Here is a 21,565-nt window from a genome sequence, read left to right as displayed (position 1 = left end):
CTAAAAGCTTATGGAGTAGGTCCTGTTGTAGATCTCTGTTGTCCAAGGCTGGAGCCATTCAATGCATTAGGGGGGGAATGAGGTGATAAATTAAGGCAGCAAAATTCTGGTCTGTGCCACTTTAGATGCTGTGTATGTCATTTTTAATGGTCCCCCATGAAAATACTTCTCCATGTATAGTGAACTTAGCACATCAAGGAGAGAGATGTGCTAAACCTTTCTCTTTGGTGTGCTAATTTAATGCATTCATTGAGGCTGCTTAATTTGGAGGAGCATTCAGAAATAAGAGCACTTTCCACCTGCAGTTTGAGGTGGTACTGTCCAGAATTCTGCCACCTCTCCTTCTGCATACTGTGAAAATTGTCCCTTAGCTTTAACTTGCAAGTCCTGTAACACGTATCATTCTTTTACTAAATATCTCTCATTTTTTCAGAGCACTGACTGGAGCAATACTTTTCTGCACCAATGTAGCATGTGAAGTACAATTCTATGGCACGTTCAGAAATTACACAGAGGTCTGGTTCATTCATTCATTTATTCTATTTCTATACTGCCCAATAGCTGAGGCTCTCTAGGTAGTTTACAAAGATTAAACCCACCCAAATACAATATAATAACATAATACAAAGCCAGTAACTTACAAAAATATAACGACTTTAAGCAATCAATAGCAACAGTAACAAACAATAAATCCCAGGACCCATTAAAAAACCTTATCATAGGCTGTCAAATGCCTGGGAGCAGAGGAAAGTCTTAATCTGGCACCAAAAAGATGACAGTGTTGGCACCATGCAAACCTCACTGGGGAGATTGCTCCATTATTGGAGGGCCACCACTGAGAAGGCCCTCTCGTTGCTACCCTCTGAACCTCCCTTGGAGGAGACACTTGGAGGAGGGCCTCAGATGATGACCATAGTATACATGTAGGTCCATACCGGGAGAGGTGCTCCATGAGGTGTTGCCTTTTTAAAAAAAAATATTAAGGCAGACATTTGTGAATAGGTCACTGTGGGGGAGGGGGAATTAAATAATATGTATGTTGTGCTTGAATGTTAACATTCCAGTTGCTTGCAATGTCACTGGGAGGCATGCAAAATTGATGAAAGACTGGCACCTGCCTCCCTTCCTCCCTCCCTGCCTCCCTTCGTTTTTTTGTAATGGCAACAATGTTTATGCTAGTGCTAGTCTCAATCCTACAATCCTGACTTCTGCAAGCTCCTGTTGTCTTTTGTATGTACTCTAGACCAGTGGCATTCAGCTGTAGTTTGTCATGTTCAAAGAGTCCAATTCTCAACATGTTTCATTGGCACAAGACTTGCTGAAGGTTCCAAAGCACTGTTTCTGTATCTCTGCTAATATATTGTGGCCCTGATAGCCCTTGAGCAGCTGTCAAATACAGGCTGTGTAGCTCCTGATGTCTCATTAATGCGCCGGCATGAAAGGGCTTGTATTAATAATTCTCCCACCACTGCAATGCACTTTGGGCCTCAGGTGTGGAATGATGATGTCTCCAACCAAATCACGACTGCTATCTGTGAGGACTTTCATGACAGTGTTTGTTGTGGGGGGCGGGTGTGTGTGTGTGTGCAGCAGGGCTAGGACCTTAAGCGAGGTTTTAGTCTGACTGGCAGGGGGATATTCACAGGCTGCTGAAGTCATGGTTTGTTTCTTGGTGCCTGCACAGGTCTTTCACTGATGTATTATGTATGCAGTTTCCTTTTCATTACAGCCATAATTGCTGATACTGTTTATACCAGGTGGTGCCAGTTCTGTATGGAGAAAACTCCTCAGAGGTTGAGATAGTATAAGGGTAGCTGCTATGATAGCTTATCTCTCAAAATGGAGCAGTTACACAGAAACGTTCTATGTGTGCTATTATTCATTGATTCTTAGGAGGCAGCCTGTAGGAGAAGCACCTTTTAGGCAGCAATAACAGGCTAAAGCTCGTGTGTGTGTGTGTGTGTGTGTGTGTGTGTGTCCATTAGATGGTTACTTCTAAGCCAAGCTCAAAAGCAGGCTGTAATTTCCATCTGTGACATGCACATGGGGAAAATGCAAATGTTTTTGATACCTGCTCTGGAAGTGGCAATGAAAGTGCTTGTTTTAATGTCTTAACTGATCACTGGGCAAGGAGTAGTAATACGAGGGCCAGTAGTTATAAAGCGCTTCTTCACACATGAATGCTCCCTGTAATAATGAATGCAGGTGGTGAGTGCCAAATGAAAAGGAACCAAAATGGGGCCACTGGAAAGCAAGAAGGAGGTATGAAAACCTGAGGGGACAAAGCAAACAAAAAACAACCCGATGAGAATTGGCCATGTTTAGTAACCATGGAAAGATGACTGTCAGTTGGAAAGGAGAAGTAGAAAACTGGGTTGGGAGAGTGGATTACCCTAAGTGAGCTCCTTACAGTATACTTGGCTGACTGGCAGAAACCCTAAACAGGAGCACACTTGGTACGGGGTGACAATGCCCTGAAACATTCTGTAGCCCCGCTTTAGTTCTTAGGTGTACACCTGAGATGTTTTAAGTTACCAAAAATATAAAGGGGGACTGCAACAAACACATTTGCAGGCATCTGTTTCATACAGGTACGCTCCTCTGAGGGCCAGGATTGGCAGTGATACATGGAGACAAACCCGGGGTTGCTGCTTTGTACTGTGTGAAGCAGGCTGAGCCAAAGATATAGAACTTTTTCAATACCTTTCACTGCTACCGAGTGTTTTCTGTGATGTTGGGAAAGGTGCTGATCATTTTGTGCTTCAGGAGCCCTTGTGTGAAAGCAGTGAATCTGCTCCAGGTTTCAGTCAGAGCCAGTCAGAACTCTAAAGAGGTTTGCACTGTGGATAGCTCCTTTAGAGTTCTGACTGGCTCTGACCGAAACCTGGAGCGGATTTACCGCCCCACCGAGCCACCAATCTCCACTGGATAAGAGAGTCCTGCCCTGCCTTACAGAACAGTAAAGCATCAGTTTTAAGTCTGCATGGTGCTGATAAATTCTGGGCAGCCATTTAAGGCAGGGTTGGGCAGAAGGTAAATCTGGATGTACTGCTAGATGTCTGGTTGATTTGCAGTAGACAAGCAAGGATTTCTGATTCCCAATTGTTTAACAATATCAGCAGCAAAATGACATCACACCCCCGATCCATGTTCGAAATTAAACTGCTGAGTGGACTTTTGTGTGAAAGGACTGTGAGATCAATTCTGTTCTGGTACTAAAAGCAAATTCCTGGGTTCAGAATTCTTTAATTCTAAGTGTGTGTCTTTTCTGCCAGGCTCTGGTTGGCGGATCCCATGGTTCCAGTAAAAAACAAAATAAATCCTGCAAACCTGAAGTCTGCTCAGCCCTGGTTTAAGGCTGCAATCCTGTGTACACTTACCTGAATGCAGTGAGCCAGTTTGAACATCACTAAAGGAGCGGCCAATGCATGGCTTGTGGGCCACTTGTGGCCCCCCTAACCTTTTTTGTGGCCCCCATCATCCCCACCACTTCTGCTGCCAAATTTGCCACTGAATTTCCCCTTGTTTTTTATTTGTTCATTTGTTTTTTGTTTTAAACTAGCTGCAGTTTGCTGCTGAGTTTCAGCAGTGTGGTAGTTCAGCAGCAAAAATGGGCCAGTTTGAAAGAAAATTGCCGCTTTTTTGACACAATGCTGCCGAAATTTGGCGATGCAGAAGCGGCAGGGTTGCAGCCTCCTATGGGTCCCAGTGGCAGGGGGAGAAATTTGCTCCTGGACCCTCCGAAGTGGCCCACTCCTGGTTTATTGCAATGGGAATGAGCCACAGTGAGCCTTGGGCTCACACCCTCCTCCTCTTCCAGCAGGGCCCAATCAGCTCAGTCAGATTCAGTTCTGAACAAACATGCATAGGATTGTGCTGCCAAGTGCTAGGTTTGAGGGCTTGTATGTGTGACTCTTTCTCTCTTTCTTTTGTAATGGCAGCCACTGTTATGCTAGTGCTGGTCCTGATCCTGCAGTAAAAACAACACATTTGGGTGTAAAAACATAATGGGGTGAGCATGTTGACCTTGCAACCATGGAAAAGCCTCTCCCCGCCCTTTTCCTGTTCATCCCTTCGGTATTAAGACAGGGCGAATGTGTATGTTTCAAAGAAAACAATAAAGAGATTTCATTAAATGTTTGGGGCCTTGTGAAGGGGATAGACTTGCCTTTTTTAAAATAATCTTCTGGGGGGATGGGGAAAACCCAGACAAAGGTCAGCGCATGCCCCAGATGCAAAAAAATTAAACAAACAAAAAAACAGGTTCAAGCCCCAACATTTCTAGACAGAAGGATCTCAGGCAGTAGGGCTGGGAAAGACTTCAGCTTCCCCAAGATGCTGGACAGTGGCTACTAGTCAAGAGTGGATTATGGGTGAGCCAGATGTATCACTGGCCTGACACACTGGAAGGCAGCTATATACGTTCACTTATTATTTTCTCTTTTTTGAAGGTACATTGGTGATGTTTATCCTTTAAACAACTTATCATTAGTAATTAAAATGCAAATCAATAATTAGTAATTAGATAAAATAATTAGTCACCAGTAATGACTAATTATTAATTAACCAGTAATTAATAATTACTCATTGTATTGCACGTGCATGGAAAGATGGAGGAAGGGGAGCTTATTGACTTAATTCTGCCTTCCCTAACCCAGGTATCTCCAGATGTTTTAGACTGTGATGTCCATCATCCTGACCATTGGTCATGGTGGCTGATGAGTGTTGAAGCCAAAACATCCAGAGGGCACAAAGCTGGGGAAGGCTGACAGCTGATGCCACTGGCTCTGACGTATATATCCATTGCTACCAAATGGTATCAGATGCTGGGTGCTTGTTTGACCAAGTCTTAAATCTGTAGGATTTAATGAATCTTCAACCAACAGGCAAATTGTATTTCAAGCTGAGCCACCTGATGAATGCATAGCCCTTCCCTCTTTGTGTTTTCCCAGCCATAATGAAAGACAGAACACTTTTCTTCACCCAGTGACTGGCCAGATCCCAGAAGAAAACAACAAGTTTGACTTGCAAAGGTAGGTCTTCTCTACTAGCGCTCTCCAGTTAGGCCATAGAGCGGTGGTTCATGAAAGAACAGAGTGAAAGACACAGAAGGGTTAAATGAGCCAACAGAGAGCAAATAATATCCCATTTGCCCTAGAAATCCAACTCAAGAAAGAGAGGCCAGGATTTACTGTAAGACAGCTTCTGGTGCATGTACGGGCACATTGACACAATATAGATCCATCTTTCATTGAAGTCGTTGCAAAGATGCTTCATTGTTTTCAATTAATTTTGACCGCAGGCCAAAGCACATGTATGTATCTGGTTGTGTAAGAGACAATATTATATATGAGAGGTAAAGATAATTCCTCAGGATGCTACATAATATGCGCCTCTTCTTTTTGCTTCTCAATCCCAGATCTGCCTTGGACATGTCAAGCAAAGCAGGCAGCAAGCGGCCGGCAGCAGTCAACAGTGAATCATCCAATCATAGCATGGTTTCAGAGGTACCTCAGGAACGGCCAAATGGCAGGGTATGCTTAGTGCAGCAGTATGACCTGGCGTGGAGGCCTTGATTCTTTTCCATCCTGTGGCTATGTTCTGCTATGAAAGGTTTCCCAAGTTAGTTGGGCCTCTAGTTTCCACATCTGTAAATTGGGGCCAACAATTTTGACTCACCACCCTGCGATGCTGCATGACACAGGTCAAAGATACCAGATTATAGCTAAAATACCAGATTATAGCTAATTACCGGGTTGTAGCTAAAATACCAGATTATAGCTAACAATAAATGTCAAAACTAGGTTTGCTGCTATGCCTGTCCATGGAGATCTTGCTGGCAATGGAACTTCTTAGCATAAATAGTGAATATGGCCCAATGGAAGAGACATCATTGGAGGTTGGTTTAAATGCATCATAACCAATGTTCCATCCAGCAACCATCAGCAGTGTGCCCAAGACTATGTCCTTGTTCACACACAACTGTAACCCAGGACTTCTGAGTCAATCGCTCTCACTTGCCTCCTCCTGCCAGTGGGAGCAGCTAAATAACCCAGGGACGCTTCATCCTTGGGTTGTTTAGTATGATGTCCAAACCTGGAACTCTGGCTAGTCTTCCTCACAACTAGCCAGAGTTGGAAGCCAAGAATAAACCCTGGGTTTAAATTCTGGCTTGCTGGGGAAAAGACAAGCCACAGTTCCGCGTTTTGATGTCACTCTAAACAATCCAGGGATAGAGGGTCCCTGGGTTGTTTAGCTGCTGCTACTAGCAGGAGGATACATGTTGGAGTGATTGAACCATGTGAACTAAGTAGCATGCTGGCTCATTCATGGTAACCCAGGCTTTTAAAAAACCGTGGGTTATCGTTGTGTGCAAACTGGGCCTATGTTTGCATGTGCTATTTATTCTGGAATTGGCTGTGTTTTCTGAGGGGTTTGTGAAAGGAATCTGTGCACTCCATTGCATCAGCTGCTGTTTGCTTTTGGGAGACCCGTTCAGTAGCCTTTCTCCTGAAACCTTTCTCTTTCATTCCCCAAAGGCCTCACGCTCCTCCAGGAAGGGGATTGCTTTTGGGAAGCGTTCCAATTCCATGAAGAGGAATCCCAGTGCTGCAGTGACCAAGAGTGGCTGGCTCTTCAAGCAGGTAAAAACCCCAGCCTCCATTATGTTGTCAGAGAGGCTTTCATGCACTGATGCCATTCTTCCACAAGCTTCTTCTCCTTTCCCTCCAGTATCACAACCCAACTTGCATTTCTCAGGGCAGCCAAGAAGGTGCTTCCTGCAGAACCATACTATTTCTACTTCTACTGCATGGTTTTCCCTGGGGCATTATGAAGTTACCCCTTGTACTCCCATGAAGTACTAGTTCCCCTCTATTCAGCACTGGTTAGGCTTCATCTGGACTACTGTGTCCAGTTCTGGGCACCACACTTTAAGAAGGATGCAGACAACCTGGAGAGGATTCAGAGGAGGGCAACAAAGATGATCAGGGGACTGGAAACAAAGCCCTATGAAGAGAGACTGAAAGAACTGGGCATGTTTAGCCTTGAGAAGACTAAGGGGAGATATGACAGCACTCTTCAAGTCCTTGAAAGGCTGTCACAGAGAGGAAGGCCAGGATCTCTTCTTGATCATCCCAGAGTGCAGGACACAGAATAATGGGCTCAAGATACAGGAAGCCGGATTCCGGCTGAACATCAGGAAAAACTTCCTTAGAGCAGTATGACAATGGAACCAATGACCTGGGGAGGTGGTGGGCTCTCCCACACTGGAGGCATTCAAGATGAAGCTGGACAGCCATCTGTCTGGGATGCTTTGACTTATTCCTGCATTGAGCAGGGGGTTGGACTCGATGGTCTTGTAGGCCCCTTCCAACCCTACTATTCTATTCTATGATTCTATGATTCTATTATTCTATTGGGTATGCAGTCATCCCAGCCTTTTCCCCATCATGGACTCCATGTAAAACCTAAGGCTGGACTGTTTGATATCCACTCAATTTGGACTCTTGTCCTCCAGTATATCACACACACACACACACACACACACACGTAACTGAAAACACTGGGAACTGCTATCCTGCTGTACAGCTTGTCAGGAGCTCCACATGGCTTCAAAGGCCTTCTGCATTGTTTTCTGTCACATCCTGCCTGGAAGTCCCCTAAAGAATTCCACTGCTCCATTGCTTCTGCTGACCTTGGTACCACTCATGCTCTCTCCTCATGGGAAAGTTTTGGAACATCAGCAACTCTATATTGTATGTAGTGCTGTGCATGTTGTGTGACATTTGTTTGCGTTCAATATCTTTTCACAGGCCAGCTCTGGAGTGAAGCAGTGGAATAAGCGATGGTTCGTACTGGTGGATCGCTGCCTCTTTTACTACAAGGGTATGTAGCAGAAAAAAGGTCTGAAAACACTACACAAAGTTGTAGACATTTAGAAGACCCTCCAGGTGCCAAAACTACTTTACAAGGTACACCTAGAAGGTATGCCTGTATTCTAGGCAAGCGCAGCTGGAGCTTGTCTTCATCTCCATGTTTTGTCTGGGTCTTTTCCATTGGAGTCGAGCTACATTCTCTCCAGATACAACTTATCAAGCAATATCCCCATCCTTGCATAATGGAAGGAGGCAGGTCTAGCCTTACAGTTGGGGAATAACATTGCCACTGGGGGAGCTGTCAGTTTCTTTTTTGACATGTATGAGCCATGTGCTTGAGATGGTGGCCGCAGAGATGCTGAAGAAACAGGGCACAGGGGGGGAGGGGGGTGCAGAATAGCATGCCAAGGTGTTTGAAATGGCATGGATAGGCATGAAAGCAGTTTGCAGCTAGAACCCAGAGCCACCCAATGAAGCTGAATGGTGGGAGATTCAGGACAGATAAAATGTAATACTGCTTCACGCAGCACAGAGTTAAACCATGGAATTCGCTTCCACAATATGTAGGGATGGCTACCAGCTTGGTTGGCTGTAAAGGGGGATTAGACAAATTCGTGGAGGAAAAGCCAATCAGTGGCTACTAGTCAGGGTGCCTATTTATTACCTCACAGTATCAGAGGAAGTATGCCTCAGAATAATACCAGCTGTTGAGGAACACGAGTAGGACGGTAGTCCTCCCACAAGCGTCTGGCTGTCCACTGTGGGAACAGATCATTGGATTAGGTGAGCCTTTGGTCTGATCCAACAAGACTCTTCTTATGTTCTCTTGACAGGTCTAATAGTGATATCATGGGTACCAATGACACCTGTGACACAGCAAAACTTCCGTTCACATAATATAAGGCATATAACACTAATTCTTTCTGGGCCAGTTTACTAGCAAGCTGGGTTATGATTTGAGTGCTTGTAAATTGCACAGAGGCAGCAGCACAATGCAATGGCATTTCGGGGGGAATCTTTCTCCCTCCCACTGACGGCCCTTTCCATTTTCTCTGCCATTTCTCCTATAACTGTTATACAGACTGTCTTTTTTAAGCTGGCTTATTTTCTCAGAAAACCTCAGCACAAAACAAATCTCAGCAAACAGGTAGACAAACCTGGAGGAATCGGGTACCTCTACTGAGTTGTTGGGCTTTTAAAAAAAAGAAAAAGAAAAGAAGAGAAGAGGTGGCTGTGGTTAAATGGATAAAAGTCATCAGTAGATGCTTAAAGCTCATTTGCATAGCAATTAAGATTCCATTTTATAATGCACTGCGAGAGCCCTACATGGGGTGCATAGCATTTGATATTTCTGGCATTAATGTGGCATTTTGAGCATTGGGTTGCACATGAGGCAGAAAATGGGTGTTGGTATCCATCCATCTCTCTCCCTTGGCACTCTGGTAATGTCTTAAGGCAAGCTGTGCAATTATAAAACATGCAAGGGAATGTGTGTGGCACGTGGTATGATGTCTCTAATGGCCGACATGGTACAGCTGTTCCCTTATTCCTCTGGAACAGCTGATTTGGATCTTTTGTTTTTTCTCCCACAGTGTAGGTTCACTGACATGAGTATACATCACACACACACACACACACGCACACGCACAGCCCTCCTGTCAATCATGCTTCCCTCTGAAAAGGACTAACACTGGTCCTTCAGGCCCAAAGTTCATGGGATGAGCTGGTTGTGATGATGCAAAGAGTGGTAAAGAGGCATGTGTGGGCCAGAACATATACAACAGCTTTCCCCAACCTGGTGCCCTCCAGATGTGTTGGACTAGAACCCCTAGAATCCCCCAGCCAGCCATGCTCCAGTCCAACACATCTGGAGGGCACCAGTTTGGGGAAGGCTGACATACAAGATGAGGGCTTCCAATCAAAGTGGTATGTGGCATACTCTAGTCGTCAGATGTCTGAAAAATGCCCAATGAGAATTCATAATTTTAGCACACTCCACATCAGCCAGTGGCCAATTCTTTTGGCTTTCTGTGCTTGCTACTGCCAAATAATGACTTCCAACAATACTGCTGTATTGGTAACGTTGGTATTTATGGATGCCTCGCAACCTTTGGTTCTCGAAGGCTGCAGTCAGGCCTCCTCTCTGGCGGTGTATCTCAAAGGGGTGGGTGGGTGGCATGAATAATTAAGCAGACAGTATTGTGAGCTGTCATTGTAACTGATATGTATGCAAGTGTGTGCAAGTGTTTGCCAGTCTGAGACAGAGAGAATAACAGGCACAGATACGTCAGGGAGGGGAGCCATCTTCCACAGGTAGAACTATGTGCAGGCACAGCATTTCCATCTTGGCTGGGTAATTGTTGCTCTCAAGACTCCGGCTTTTATTTTGGCAGCAAGGAAGGTCATGCTGCACCCCTGGGCTGATTCCTGCTCTGTAATGGGGATGAAGGGGCCCATTTGTGTGAGATCTTCCACCCTGATAACATCTCTAACTTGTTAGCTGAGAGATGGGGATGCCCAATTGTCTAATTCTTCCTGTCTAATTCTTTGTCTCCTGCCTTCCTTCAAGCAGATGAGAAGGAGGAAAGCATCTTGGGCAGCATCCCGCTTCTCAGCTTTCGGGTTGCAGCTGTCCAGCCATCAGATAACATCAGCAGGAAATACACCTTTAAGGTCAGTCTACGGCTGAGGAGGTGCTCACCAAGGTAGCCTGGTGTCCATGGGCATACAGTTAGAGGCATGGTTGAAAGTTTTGATCCTATGTGGTGAGATCGGAAATGGGTCATAGGCTGATAGCACTGCTCTGCTATTCTAGTGCTTCTGCTCATAGCTTCCTGTGAATTTCATCATTCAAGGTGGGTGGGTTTCTGGAGGCTATGAGGAGTGCCAACACTTAAGGCTGTACTGAAGGCCTACAGCCAGTGTTTACTTTAGGAAATGAGTGGGCAGCCTACAACTGGTGGGCTTATCCGGTCCATGGAGAGCCATGGGCCCTACCCCCTCCCCTCCCCAAGCCCTGCCCTCTGGCCTGGAGGCTACCAGGGGCTTGTGGAGGAGGCAGGGAGAGGAATCTCCATGTTATCTCTGGTCACAGGTTTCTGGAGACTATGGAGAGGTCTGAGGGCCAAAGTGCTAAACTGTACTGAAGTCTAAAGCTGCTTCAGTAATTAATAACAATTTTATTAATTGTTTTATTAATAACATAAACGATTGATGTGTAGGCTTTTGCAATTAATAACAGTTCTACAACAAGGGTTGTTCTCCAAGAGGATGTCCGTTTGCCTCTTTAGTATCCAAAAATAAGTATTTGAGTAATTATCAAAGCAACAGTGAGAGTTGACCACTTTGGGGGGGAGGGGGGGCAGGGCTCCTATGCCTTTAACATCTGGATGACAGGAAAACCTTCAGGTGTGCAAAAAGTCACTAGTCCAGGGCTAGGGTGGAATTTCCAGGCAGACTAACATGGAATCCAACCATGATAGAATGGGAGCAAATATGACAATAAGAGTGAGACGGAGAGGGGTTGTCATGCCTGCCCAGTGCCACTCCTTCCTTAGCTTGGGCCTGAGATGTGAGAGAGGAGGGGGTTAAAACACCCATTGTTCTGCTCCTGCTCTTATTCTCATCTCGCTTTCTACTGCCAGAAAGCTCTTGGGCTGATTCTCCTTGGCTGGTGCCTGGCTGCCTTATGACAGCGATCTACACACCTGACAGGACCCCCCCCCACACACACACACACACAGACTTCCTGAAGGCAGGAGCAGTATCTTAACTGCAGCAACAGGGCCATGCCTCCCTATCACCTTGTTCTCTCTCTCAGCTAGCCTCGGTTTGGGCTCTACTGCTGAGACAACCAGGGCGTTGTTGTTCCAGCTGACAGCGATGTGCATCCTGTGGCTTGGTGAGTCACAAGGGCAAACATCTGGTTGCTGGCCCAGATGTGGTTACCATGGTGGGGTCCTCAACAAAGATACAAAGGGATGAGATTCATGCAACAAGACCTGCATGGACAGGATTCAAAGAGGCAAATGGACAGGGATCTATGATGTAGCAAAACAGGCCAGTTTATACAACTGGCAGGATCAAGAGAAGAAAGCTTTTTCCTGGACTGTACCAGTTCAGGTAGTAGTTGCAGATTTCTCACTTGAATGCTCCTTTGTGTTAAATGCTCCCTGCATGTGGAAAGTTAGCATGCCAGGACTGAGCCTAACATTCTCACTGGTTTTCTATGTGAAGAGAATCCCACGCACCCCCTGAGAGAATTTTCAAAATATGCAATCTTCCCAGCTGCAGCCTTGGAGTGGTACTGAAGTCTAGGAAAAGCATTGCCATTTGATTCTGGTGGCTGCATGAACTAGCTCTGAGGTACTGGCAGACATGGAGAAGACAAAGCAAATGTATAAAAGGAAGCCAGGAGGCCAGCATCACCAGAGCGCAGACTTCTGGAGGCTTCCAGAAGCACCTGATGTACAGCCTGCCTGGACTTGCTAAAAATCAGCTTCAGATGAGGCTACAAGCAACAGGTGGGCTGAGACACTGAAATAATCAAGGCCGCAAAGGTCCATCCAAGTGACTCTACCCTGATACCATCATAAAATTAATAAACACACACAGAGTATAACAGATCCCTTTCTTGACAGTTGTGATCCCAATGATTTAAGAACGCCAACCATCTTTCTGTAAACTACTCAATGATTTATGTTGCTTCTCTAATATGAACTAAGCAAGACTTCTTTTCCTTCCATGGCCAAAGTTTTCTTAAGCACACAGGTGTTTTAGTTCTAGCAATGTTGTGAAATTTTGACAGTCCTCGTCCTTCTGTAGTGAAAGCACTAAGGCTACCAACCTATACCCACTTATCTGGGAGTAAGGCCTATGGAACCCAGTGGAACTTAGTTTTGAGTAGACATCTGTAGGATTGCACTGTAAGAGACCGAGCTGTGATCCTAGAAGTACCCAGTTCAAATCATACCTCAGCCATGAATTCAATAGGTGGCCTTAGGCAAGCCACTGTTCTTTCAGCTTCAGTTTGCCATCTGCAATATGGGGATGATAAGGCTTGATTTACTTTACAGGGTTGTTGTAAGGATTGCTGAAATGTATATAAACTGCATGGAATTGTTTTTATTGCTGTTGATAATGATAGTGACACTGATCTAGGGATGTACGGTTTTTGTAAAGTTCATTTCATCTGTGTTTTGTGGATTGTCAGGTACCTTTTGTTCGATCGTCCATTTTTTGGCAGAATTGAATTTTTTCCAATTTCCTGAATTTGCGCAAATTTGCACTTGCGAAAATGTGAAGGAAAAAAAACCCATGCATTTTTATGCTTTAGCACCTGGGGGAAATGTGCATTTTTGGCTGGTAATTTATTTTTATTTTATGTATGACTAAATTTGCATAAAATCTGGAAAGTAAAAAAAGCTGGTCCACAACTCTGCAGAATCCATGCAACTTGGTAAAAGCTGTGGAATCTGTGCGTTGGATTCATAGAAATCCAAACTCATTTGATTCCATTGCAGATTTCTCCAACATCTCTACACCAATCATACAATTTTAGCAGAGGAAGGTATCTTTGAGCTCATCTAGTCCAACCCCCTGCTCAATGCAAGATATGCCATACAGGATGCAACCACAGCTCTCCTGACAGATGGCCGCTTAACCACCAATGAAGGAAAGCCCACCATCTCCCAAGGCAGACTTTCCACTATCCAACAGCTCTTGCCATTAGAAAATTTCTCATGATGTTTAGCCAAAATCTGCTTCCCTCCATTTTCTACCCATTAGTTCTACTCTTGCCCTCTGGAGCAACTGAGAACAAGTTTGCTCCATCTTCTTCATGACAGCCTTGAGGTACTTGAAGACCACTACCATGTTCAACTTCTCTTCACCAGGCTAAACATATCCAGCTCTTTCAACCGTTGCTTATACAACTTTGTTTCCAAACCCTTCTACCATCCTGATTGCTCTGATGATGGGATGTAAAGCAGGGGACATTAGCAGCCTTGCAGCATTCCACCAGGAAATAATGAACAGCAACTTCTGGTCCAACCTGTTTCTGAAACTCCTCATAATGCAGGTTCAGAAATATATGGAGCTGGAAGGACCATCATCCATTTGTTATTTCCCATTGGAAGCTGTTCGGTCATAGAAGCTTTCTGTGATGCTGGCAGGCAAACCCAGATTGGTCTTTGGACAGGGAATTGAGCAGCAGCTGGTGCTGCTGCAGATTCGTTTTTCTTACATTCTTCCCACGAGGACCCTACAGAGCTGCCTGGGATTGCTACTTCTGGAATTGGCTGTAACTTCTCACACTGAAGTCTTGCTGAGGAGGGAGGATTGGCCGACAGGGAAGAGCATGGCAGCTAAAGTGCATTATTTCTGGATGCTTGACCGCAGTCAAGCTTGCTGAAGGGACTTTGAGGTTGCTTCGGAGCTTAGGTCTCTGAGGGGAAAGCATGTCTTGTTGACTAATGCATTTACTACAGAGGCTTGTGTGTACAAGCCATAAAATGTTTAAAAGCCACAGGGACACTTCCTTTTCCCATTGATAAAAAATCCTGAACCTGCAATGGTAGTTGGACAGGTGGTCAGCTGAAAGGATGGAGATGAGAGCATCACTAGACTTGTGTGGGGAGCTGCGCTGTGTACGTGCGTGCGTGTATGTGTGTATGGGGGAGCCCTTTACATACTTTTTGAACACTTAAAACTGTGTTGTGTCTCTTTGTAAATGGAATTTTATTTTTCAATTTTTTAAAAAGGTTAATTGTGGCAGAGTATTACTCAGGGTGTTAGGGAAAGGAGATTTGCCAGCATTTGCCACTCCCCCTCCCCCCCCCCACACACACCAGTTTTAAAGGGTTAACACAATTGCTCAGTACAGCAAGAACTATTAACCTTGAGAAAAATATTTGGATTTTTAAAAATCATGTAGTCCAAAAAAATCTGCAAGGCATGTCAGTGGGTGTGTGGAACATCCCTCTGTTATTAAAAACAAAGAGTCTTGTGACACCTTAAAGGCTAACACATTTTTTGGCATAAGCTTTTGTGAACACTGTCCATTTCAGCAGATGCGTCTTAGAAGTGGACAGTATTCATGAAAACTTATGCCAAAATAAATGTCTTTAAGGTGCCACAAAACTGTTGCAATAGACTAACATGGCTTCATCTGGAAATTGTTTCTGTTATTAGTAATCTGTCTATCATCTATCATCACATTTGTTTCTTGCCCTTCTTCCACGGTGCTCATGCATTATTAGCCCGAGAGATGGTGACTTTTCCAAATGAGGCTTATAGCTGAGTGGGGATTTGAACCCAAATCTCCCTGGTCCAAGTGCAATGCAAACCTCTAACTTACAGAGGCTCAGCGTCTTGCATCCTATCCAGTCGGTGGCTGTATTTGGCCAATATGGAGATGGTACAGGCACCTGACTGAGTGCCTCTCAGTCAACAAAATGAAATCCAGAGGATCTAATGAGAAACATTGATTTCCTGTGCATTGGGGATCATTCCCTGCCTGTTTTGAATTCTTCATTCTAATAAAGAAATAAAGCAAACTTAGGAAACCCAGCATCACTAGAAAACTGCCCCATTGGCAGTGCTATAATTAGGCTGCATTGATATACAAGAGGCTTCCCTTTTATATCTCCCTCTTTGACTAGTTTCAACGAGAGTGTTAAAGAAAGGCAATAAATTGTAATTTGCTTAGCACATAATTAGATTCTACTTGTCAAATTTCCATGGCGTGAGGGGTGTGACGGTAAAGGAGCAGCAAACTAAGCTGTGAAATGTAAACATAGGGCTCCTGCAGGGGTGGGACAAAGGTAGGCTGCCTGGATTTCCTGTGCAAGAACAAACAGCCTTTCCCTCCTATAAGTGTCAGAGGAGGAAGACGTTTGCCCACGTAGCAGCACACCATCACAATTCATCTGAACCTCTTTATCTTATATCTTGCAGTTTGGTGCAGGAACCTTCACACCCTGAGTGTCATGGATTTAGAGGGGTGGGGCTTGTAGGCTATCTGTCCTATCCCTGCTTGATACAGGAAAGCCAGAGCGAACACATCCGTAACAGATGGCAGTCTGGCCCTCTGCTTGAAGCCTTGCTCATGTGCTCGCACTTGCACATGCTCACCTTTTATGACACTCTTACAGCCTGGTCCTATGCTCTGTTCTGCCACGGCAACAGAGGACAGGACTGAGCAGTGGGGATGGGAAACCTTGTCCCCTTGCTTTTTGCGGTTGGCGCTGCCTCCGGGACTAAGGCAGCTCTGCTCTGCTTCCCTAGATCTGCTTCCCAAGGTAGTGCAAAGGTGCTGCCGCAAGACACTTTGCAGGAGAGGAATAGGAAAAGAGGAGAGGCCATTCACAACCCCTGGCTGTGGTAAGGCTGCAACCTGGTCCCGCCCGCCTCCCCTTGGCTACTGAATAGGTGTTGCACATGGATTCTTACAGCCTTTTCCAACCAGACCATCCATCATGTGTTGGACTACATCTTCCATTATCTCTGCCTGAGGATAATGGAAACTGTAGTCAACACATCTGGAGGGTATTGGGCTCTTTTAACTTCGCCTATGGTAACTTACTTCTGAGTGACAAGCGAAGAAGATCTGAACAGCCTGCCCTCCCATGTGTATATATGTGAGTGAATGTGTGTGTATGTACATGTGTGACTGAATATGAATTGGCTCTGGGCAAACCTGCCAGGGCCACTCCCTAGGGTTCCCAGATGGCCATGCCCCCATTCCCTGCCCCACCCCATTTCCCCCAACCACTGGTCATTTGGTAGTTTCCCAGCCGTTTTTCTCCTTTCCAAGAGGTTGAAATGCCTGTCCCAAGGCATAGGTACTGGCAAGAAGAGCGTTAAGCTACAATATGCTGGAATTTTGTGTATTTTTTGCCATGCTCCCTTTGCCTTTGGCCTAATCCTCTTCCCTTTTGGTCTCCCTACCCCTGGAATGTGGCCCCCAAGAGCATCTCCGAAATTGAATTCAGCTCACGGGCTGAAAGAGGTTCCCCACCCATGCCCTAGAGAGATTAAATGCCAAAACACACTTAACATCACATCTTGCCTGGCCCTATATCCCTAAAGCATACACAAAGATATTCATTTCTAGAGAAAGTGGTAATTAGAAATGTGTCTGTGCATCTGCGGTTCATATAGAAAGAGTCAGTGCATTTGGATGCCTACCATTTTCATGTGCATCCTGTCCCCTTTTCAAGTGAGGGATATAAAGAACCTTCTAAACCAGGGGAGGGCAACTTGTGGTGCTCCAGATGTTTTGGCCTACAACTCCCATCGGCCCTATGAGCATGGCCTATGGTGAGGGATGATGGGAGTTGTAGGCCAAAACATCTGGAAGGCCACACGTTGCCCACTCCAGTCTAAGTGATGTTGCCAGGCAAACCACCATTAAAAAAAAAATTTGGACGATTGAAAAGTAATGAGGAAGAGATTAGAAAAAGTATTTTCCAATGAGGGACACTTGAGAGGTCCTCTTTCCTGTGCAAAACAAACCTTAGCACACCCAATAATGTAAATGATGTGTGCACTCAGACAAACAAATCCACAAGTTATGTTCCTACATTATTTTCTTTATAGGCATCTCTTCTATTATATTGCATACATTACATTCTATCATATTGCCTACTGCTGGTTGAAATGGCATCATAAAGTTTTATTCAGCTGTCTCAAGGCTGTGCTATATAGTACTTGTACGCATTTTAATAATGATAAAAGTGAAAAGGGGGGCCGGGGGAGCATATTTTATGAATTGAAGACTATGAATACATATGTTTTATTTACGAATCTTCCTGCCTGCTCTGGGGAGTTGGGGTAGAGGGGAGAAAAGAGTGTTTGGATCTGAAGCATGGTGGCTCCAAGAGAAACACATGAACATTGAAGCCTGCTTCTCTGAGCATCTTGCCTGCCTTTGGTTCAGATATGCACACAGGGACCTTTTTTCTCTTCACTGGGTTGCCTTGACAGGAAGTCTGTGCTTGCCCTCTGGACAGCTTCACTGGCATCACTGGTTTTGGATGGACCGTCAGATCGCAGTCTAACAAAGCAAGGATCAGTTTAGAGCAGGGTGGGCAGAAGGTAAATCTCCAGATGTTTTGGACTTCCAACTCCTAGAAGCCCCTGCCAGCATGGCCAATGATCAGGAATGCTGGGAGTTGAAGTCCTCAACATCTGGAAATCTACTTTCTGCCTACCCCTGGTTTAGAGTTCAAACATGTGTTTTAAGGATCTTCATAAGGATCTTCCTGAGCTGGGGTTTGATAAAAGGTGGTATTTGATTACTCCAGAGAATAAGGCATTTGGTTCAAACTTTCATTGCTCACTTCATCCTGGAGTTGCCTTTAAGAACCCAATGTTCACACTCCACACTGGACTGAAGATATCCTTTTAATTACTTCTCATAGAGCACTTTAGGGAAGGGAATCTTACAGCTGGATCATAAAAATGCTCATGAAGTACATTCCACAGAGTTTAGTGGGACTTACTACGACGTAAGTATGCATTGGATTTCAGCCATAGACATAGAAGCCCAAAGCCCTGCTTGAGCAAAAGGAGAGTGCTTTTGGTAGTTTTCCTCAGACCCTGGCTGTATTTGGCAGCAAGATAACACGGAATCATCTCTGGCTGCTTCCATGTTTTGTCTCTTTGTTGATTAAGAAGGGGCACTGGACACCCAACCCATTTTTAGAAGAAAGTTTGTCATTGAACAGATAGACCTAGATGGTACTGAATAGCTAGACTAGGTAGTATTGCTCTTTCCTTCATCCCACATCCACATAATGTTATTATTTATGGCATTCTGTGCTACTGCAATCCTTGCATACCCACTATTCCCCTGGCACACCAGGAATACTGGCTCAGGGCTGTTCATGGTTAAGATGCAAAGGAATGGTCTCCCAAGTGCTATTTTAAGGTCAGACACAGGGCCAACGTGATCCTTGTTTTAGGCTCAGAAAGCACTGAGCATGTGCCCAGTTCTGCTTCAGCTACCCTTCCATGGTGACCAGCTCTGCTCTTGCTATGCTTCACCTGCTTGATACTCCTCCCCATTGGATTGCTTTTGGGGTGTGGCTGACCTGTTCTCTGTCTTCCCTCTTTTTCTGCGTGAGGATCCCCCGGACAGGAGATCTCTTCCGATAACCCGTCTGCAATGCCATCACCCAGGCACCAAATAGGTAGTATTTTCCTTCCATTTCCAAATGCATGCATGCCAGAGAAGAAAGATCAAGTTCAGATGGGTGAAAATAGACCTGCATGCTTTATTCACCTACAATCATTCCCAAAAGTGGGGTGGGGAAATCCTGAATTTCTTTGTCTCTCTGATAAAATTCCCAAGTCTTGCAGACTGGTGGGAATACAGAGGTATGTATGTGCAACCCAATGGAGATGGGGATTATTTAAATATGTCTGCCTTACATGCCTTATGCATGGACAATATGTGTCTTGTTTATAGCCAAACTAGAAGTCCTAATCCTAACAAAATGTCAACCAATAAGGCAGATGTTTTACAAGATGATGATGCCATTCATCAGCACTCACTGGGCTGATGAATGCCAACTGGTCATGACCCAAAGCTGATGTGCAAAAATAAACAAACGAATAAATGATGCCCTGCATTTTCTGCTGCAAATTTTAATAATAATAAGAAAAAGAAGAAAGAGGAGGGGGGGGGGAGTAGTAGTTGTTTTTTTTTACACAATGAAAACCAAAACAATTGAGGCAAAAGGCATAAAACAAGGACATTTTGAGCAAAATTTCATTATAATGTTATAATGAAGAACAATGAAAACTTGTTATAATGAAAAGTACGTTTTCATGAAAAAGGAAAAACTGGAAGGATTTCAGTATCAAATAAACAAGCATGCTGCAAATGATGGATGGGTCAATAAAATTCGGACTTAGCAAAGCCTGGAAATACATTGCTCTGGATCTGGAGCCTGAAGGTTCAGTGTTAAGAGATATTTTTCACCGAAGGTTAATGCTGAGTGCCACTATTCAGATGTTGTATGGGACATATCCTTTTTGTTGTTGTTTTCCACTTGTCTCTTGAGTTTAAATGTATAAGAAATGAAGACTTTCAGTTGGAAAACTTCTGTCTTGTGATGTTCACAACTGAAGATGTTCAGCTCTTGTACATCCCAACTCAAGAGGCTAAAAAGAGGCATGCATACACACACACACACATGCCATTTCTTAGGCTCTAGCACATTCTAGCATGATCAAGAAATGGTCTATGCAGAGGTAGGCTCAACTTTCAGTGATTCCCTATGGGGCCAAGTAAACAGACTGCAATCTGTGACATAATTGAGAGGGGACAAGACTTGTCCCAACCCCAGATGTTGGGGTCACTAAGGGCAGGGGGCAGGTTTAGTATTCACTCCAATGGTGTCTATGAGTGCATGTCTTTAATGCACCGCCATTGGAGACCCTGTTGTGGTGAAAGCATAATCTCCTGCAAGGAAGTGCAATGTGTTTCCATGTTCAGGGGCACATATATCCTTGCAATGCAGACCTTCCCGTTCCTGCCTGTCATAGTAAAGGGCATCTTCCTAGCATCAATTAAATATGACCATACTGCAGTTGAACTATTGGATGTATTCAAAATGAAGATACAACATTTGCAAAGGATACGGAATGTTCAAAAATTTTGTTTTGTTTTTGGTCATGAAGGCAGACCTAAGAACTGCACAGATCAGTGGAATCATATTGTGTCAAGGGAACCTCTCATTCTCTTTTGACTCAGTTCGGGGAGCTATAATTAGCCAATTGGCCACAGTGTACATTTGGTTTCACCACCACCACCATCACCAACTTTTCCTTTCTCTTGTCATGGTGTTGTGAAACTAACGCAGTTGTTTCCCTATTTTTATAATGAGTGAAGCAGCCCCATCTTGAAAGGGGAAAAGGAGAGTCTCCTCCCTTGTTTCTGACCACAACTAGGGCTGCTGGCATTCGCTTAATAGATACTTCAGAGAATATTAGGCAACATAGGTTCATTCTGCAACATGACATGCACGTATACACATTTGCATGGATCCAGCAAGGGAGATCTGCATTGAAACAGATTTTTGCATGCTCCTCCTCCTCTGTATGTGGATGCATGAAAGATTTGCTGCAGGGAGTGGGGGGAGCTCCATTCAGCACCCAGGTGCTTGCATGCTGATGGGGGTGGGGGCAGAGAGGATGTCTCTGGATCAGAGCCTCGTAGGGTGGCCATGTGTCCTACTTTACAGAAAACAGTCCTCTATTTGAAACTATTTTATCTGAAGAGCTGTCCTGTCCAGTTCTGGTCTAAAGATAAAGAAGTTTAAGAAGGATGAGCCAACGGGGACCTTGAAGTTGCCTATCCACAGTTAGCACCTGGACAGCAGACTGAGCAGGCACTCAGGTCACCTGATCAGAGTCTTCCCCACAATGGTGAAATGTATTGTGGTTCTATTTAATTTATAGCAATTATTTCCAAATTTGCATCTTTACCTATCCATCAGCATATGCAAACTTTATTCAAATCCATGTCCCCATCCATCTTCTTTTTTGCCAATGTGTAAGTGGCCACCCTAGGGCTTTGGCCCACAGAGTCACTCATGGGATTGAGCCGCTGAAGGACCTATGTTCATCCCCTTAATAACTAGGATTTCCAAATGTGTGTTGGAAAAGAAGCTGAAAAT

The 21,565-nt window shown here is 44.7% G+C and overlaps 1 protein-coding gene across 10 annotated transcripts in view; it reads left to right on the top strand.

The window, feature by feature from the left end:
* The window catches only part of PLEKHA6 (pleckstrin homology domain containing A6), a 180,448-nt gene that overhangs the window by 91,168 nt on the left and 67,715 nt on the right, over positions 1–21,565 (top strand). For 9 of the 10 annotated variants that reach the window (XM_084853213.1, XM_084853212.1, XM_084853218.1 and 6 more), the window contains 5 exons: positions 4,953–5,033; positions 5,420–5,534; positions 6,540–6,644; positions 7,815–7,887; positions 10,450–10,550. In XM_084853213.1, the coding sequence (XP_084709339.1) occupies positions 4,953–5,033; positions 5,420–5,534; positions 6,540–6,644; positions 7,815–7,887; positions 10,450–10,550 (475 nt within the window). The remainder of the gene's footprint in view (positions 1–4,952; positions 5,034–5,419; positions 5,535–6,539; positions 6,645–7,814; positions 7,888–10,449; positions 10,551–21,565) is intronic. The other variant, XM_084853211.1, reaches the window with a different exon arrangement.

This window comes from Heloderma suspectum, chromosome 4, assembly GCF_057233095.1.
Source record: "Heloderma suspectum isolate Gila_16-S chromosome 4, 16-S_ref, whole genome shotgun sequence".
In the NCBI taxonomy this organism is placed as follows: Eukaryota; Metazoa; Chordata; class Lepidosauria; order Squamata; family Helodermatidae; genus Heloderma; species Heloderma suspectum.
This window is presented reverse-complemented; position numbering and strand designations above follow the sequence as displayed.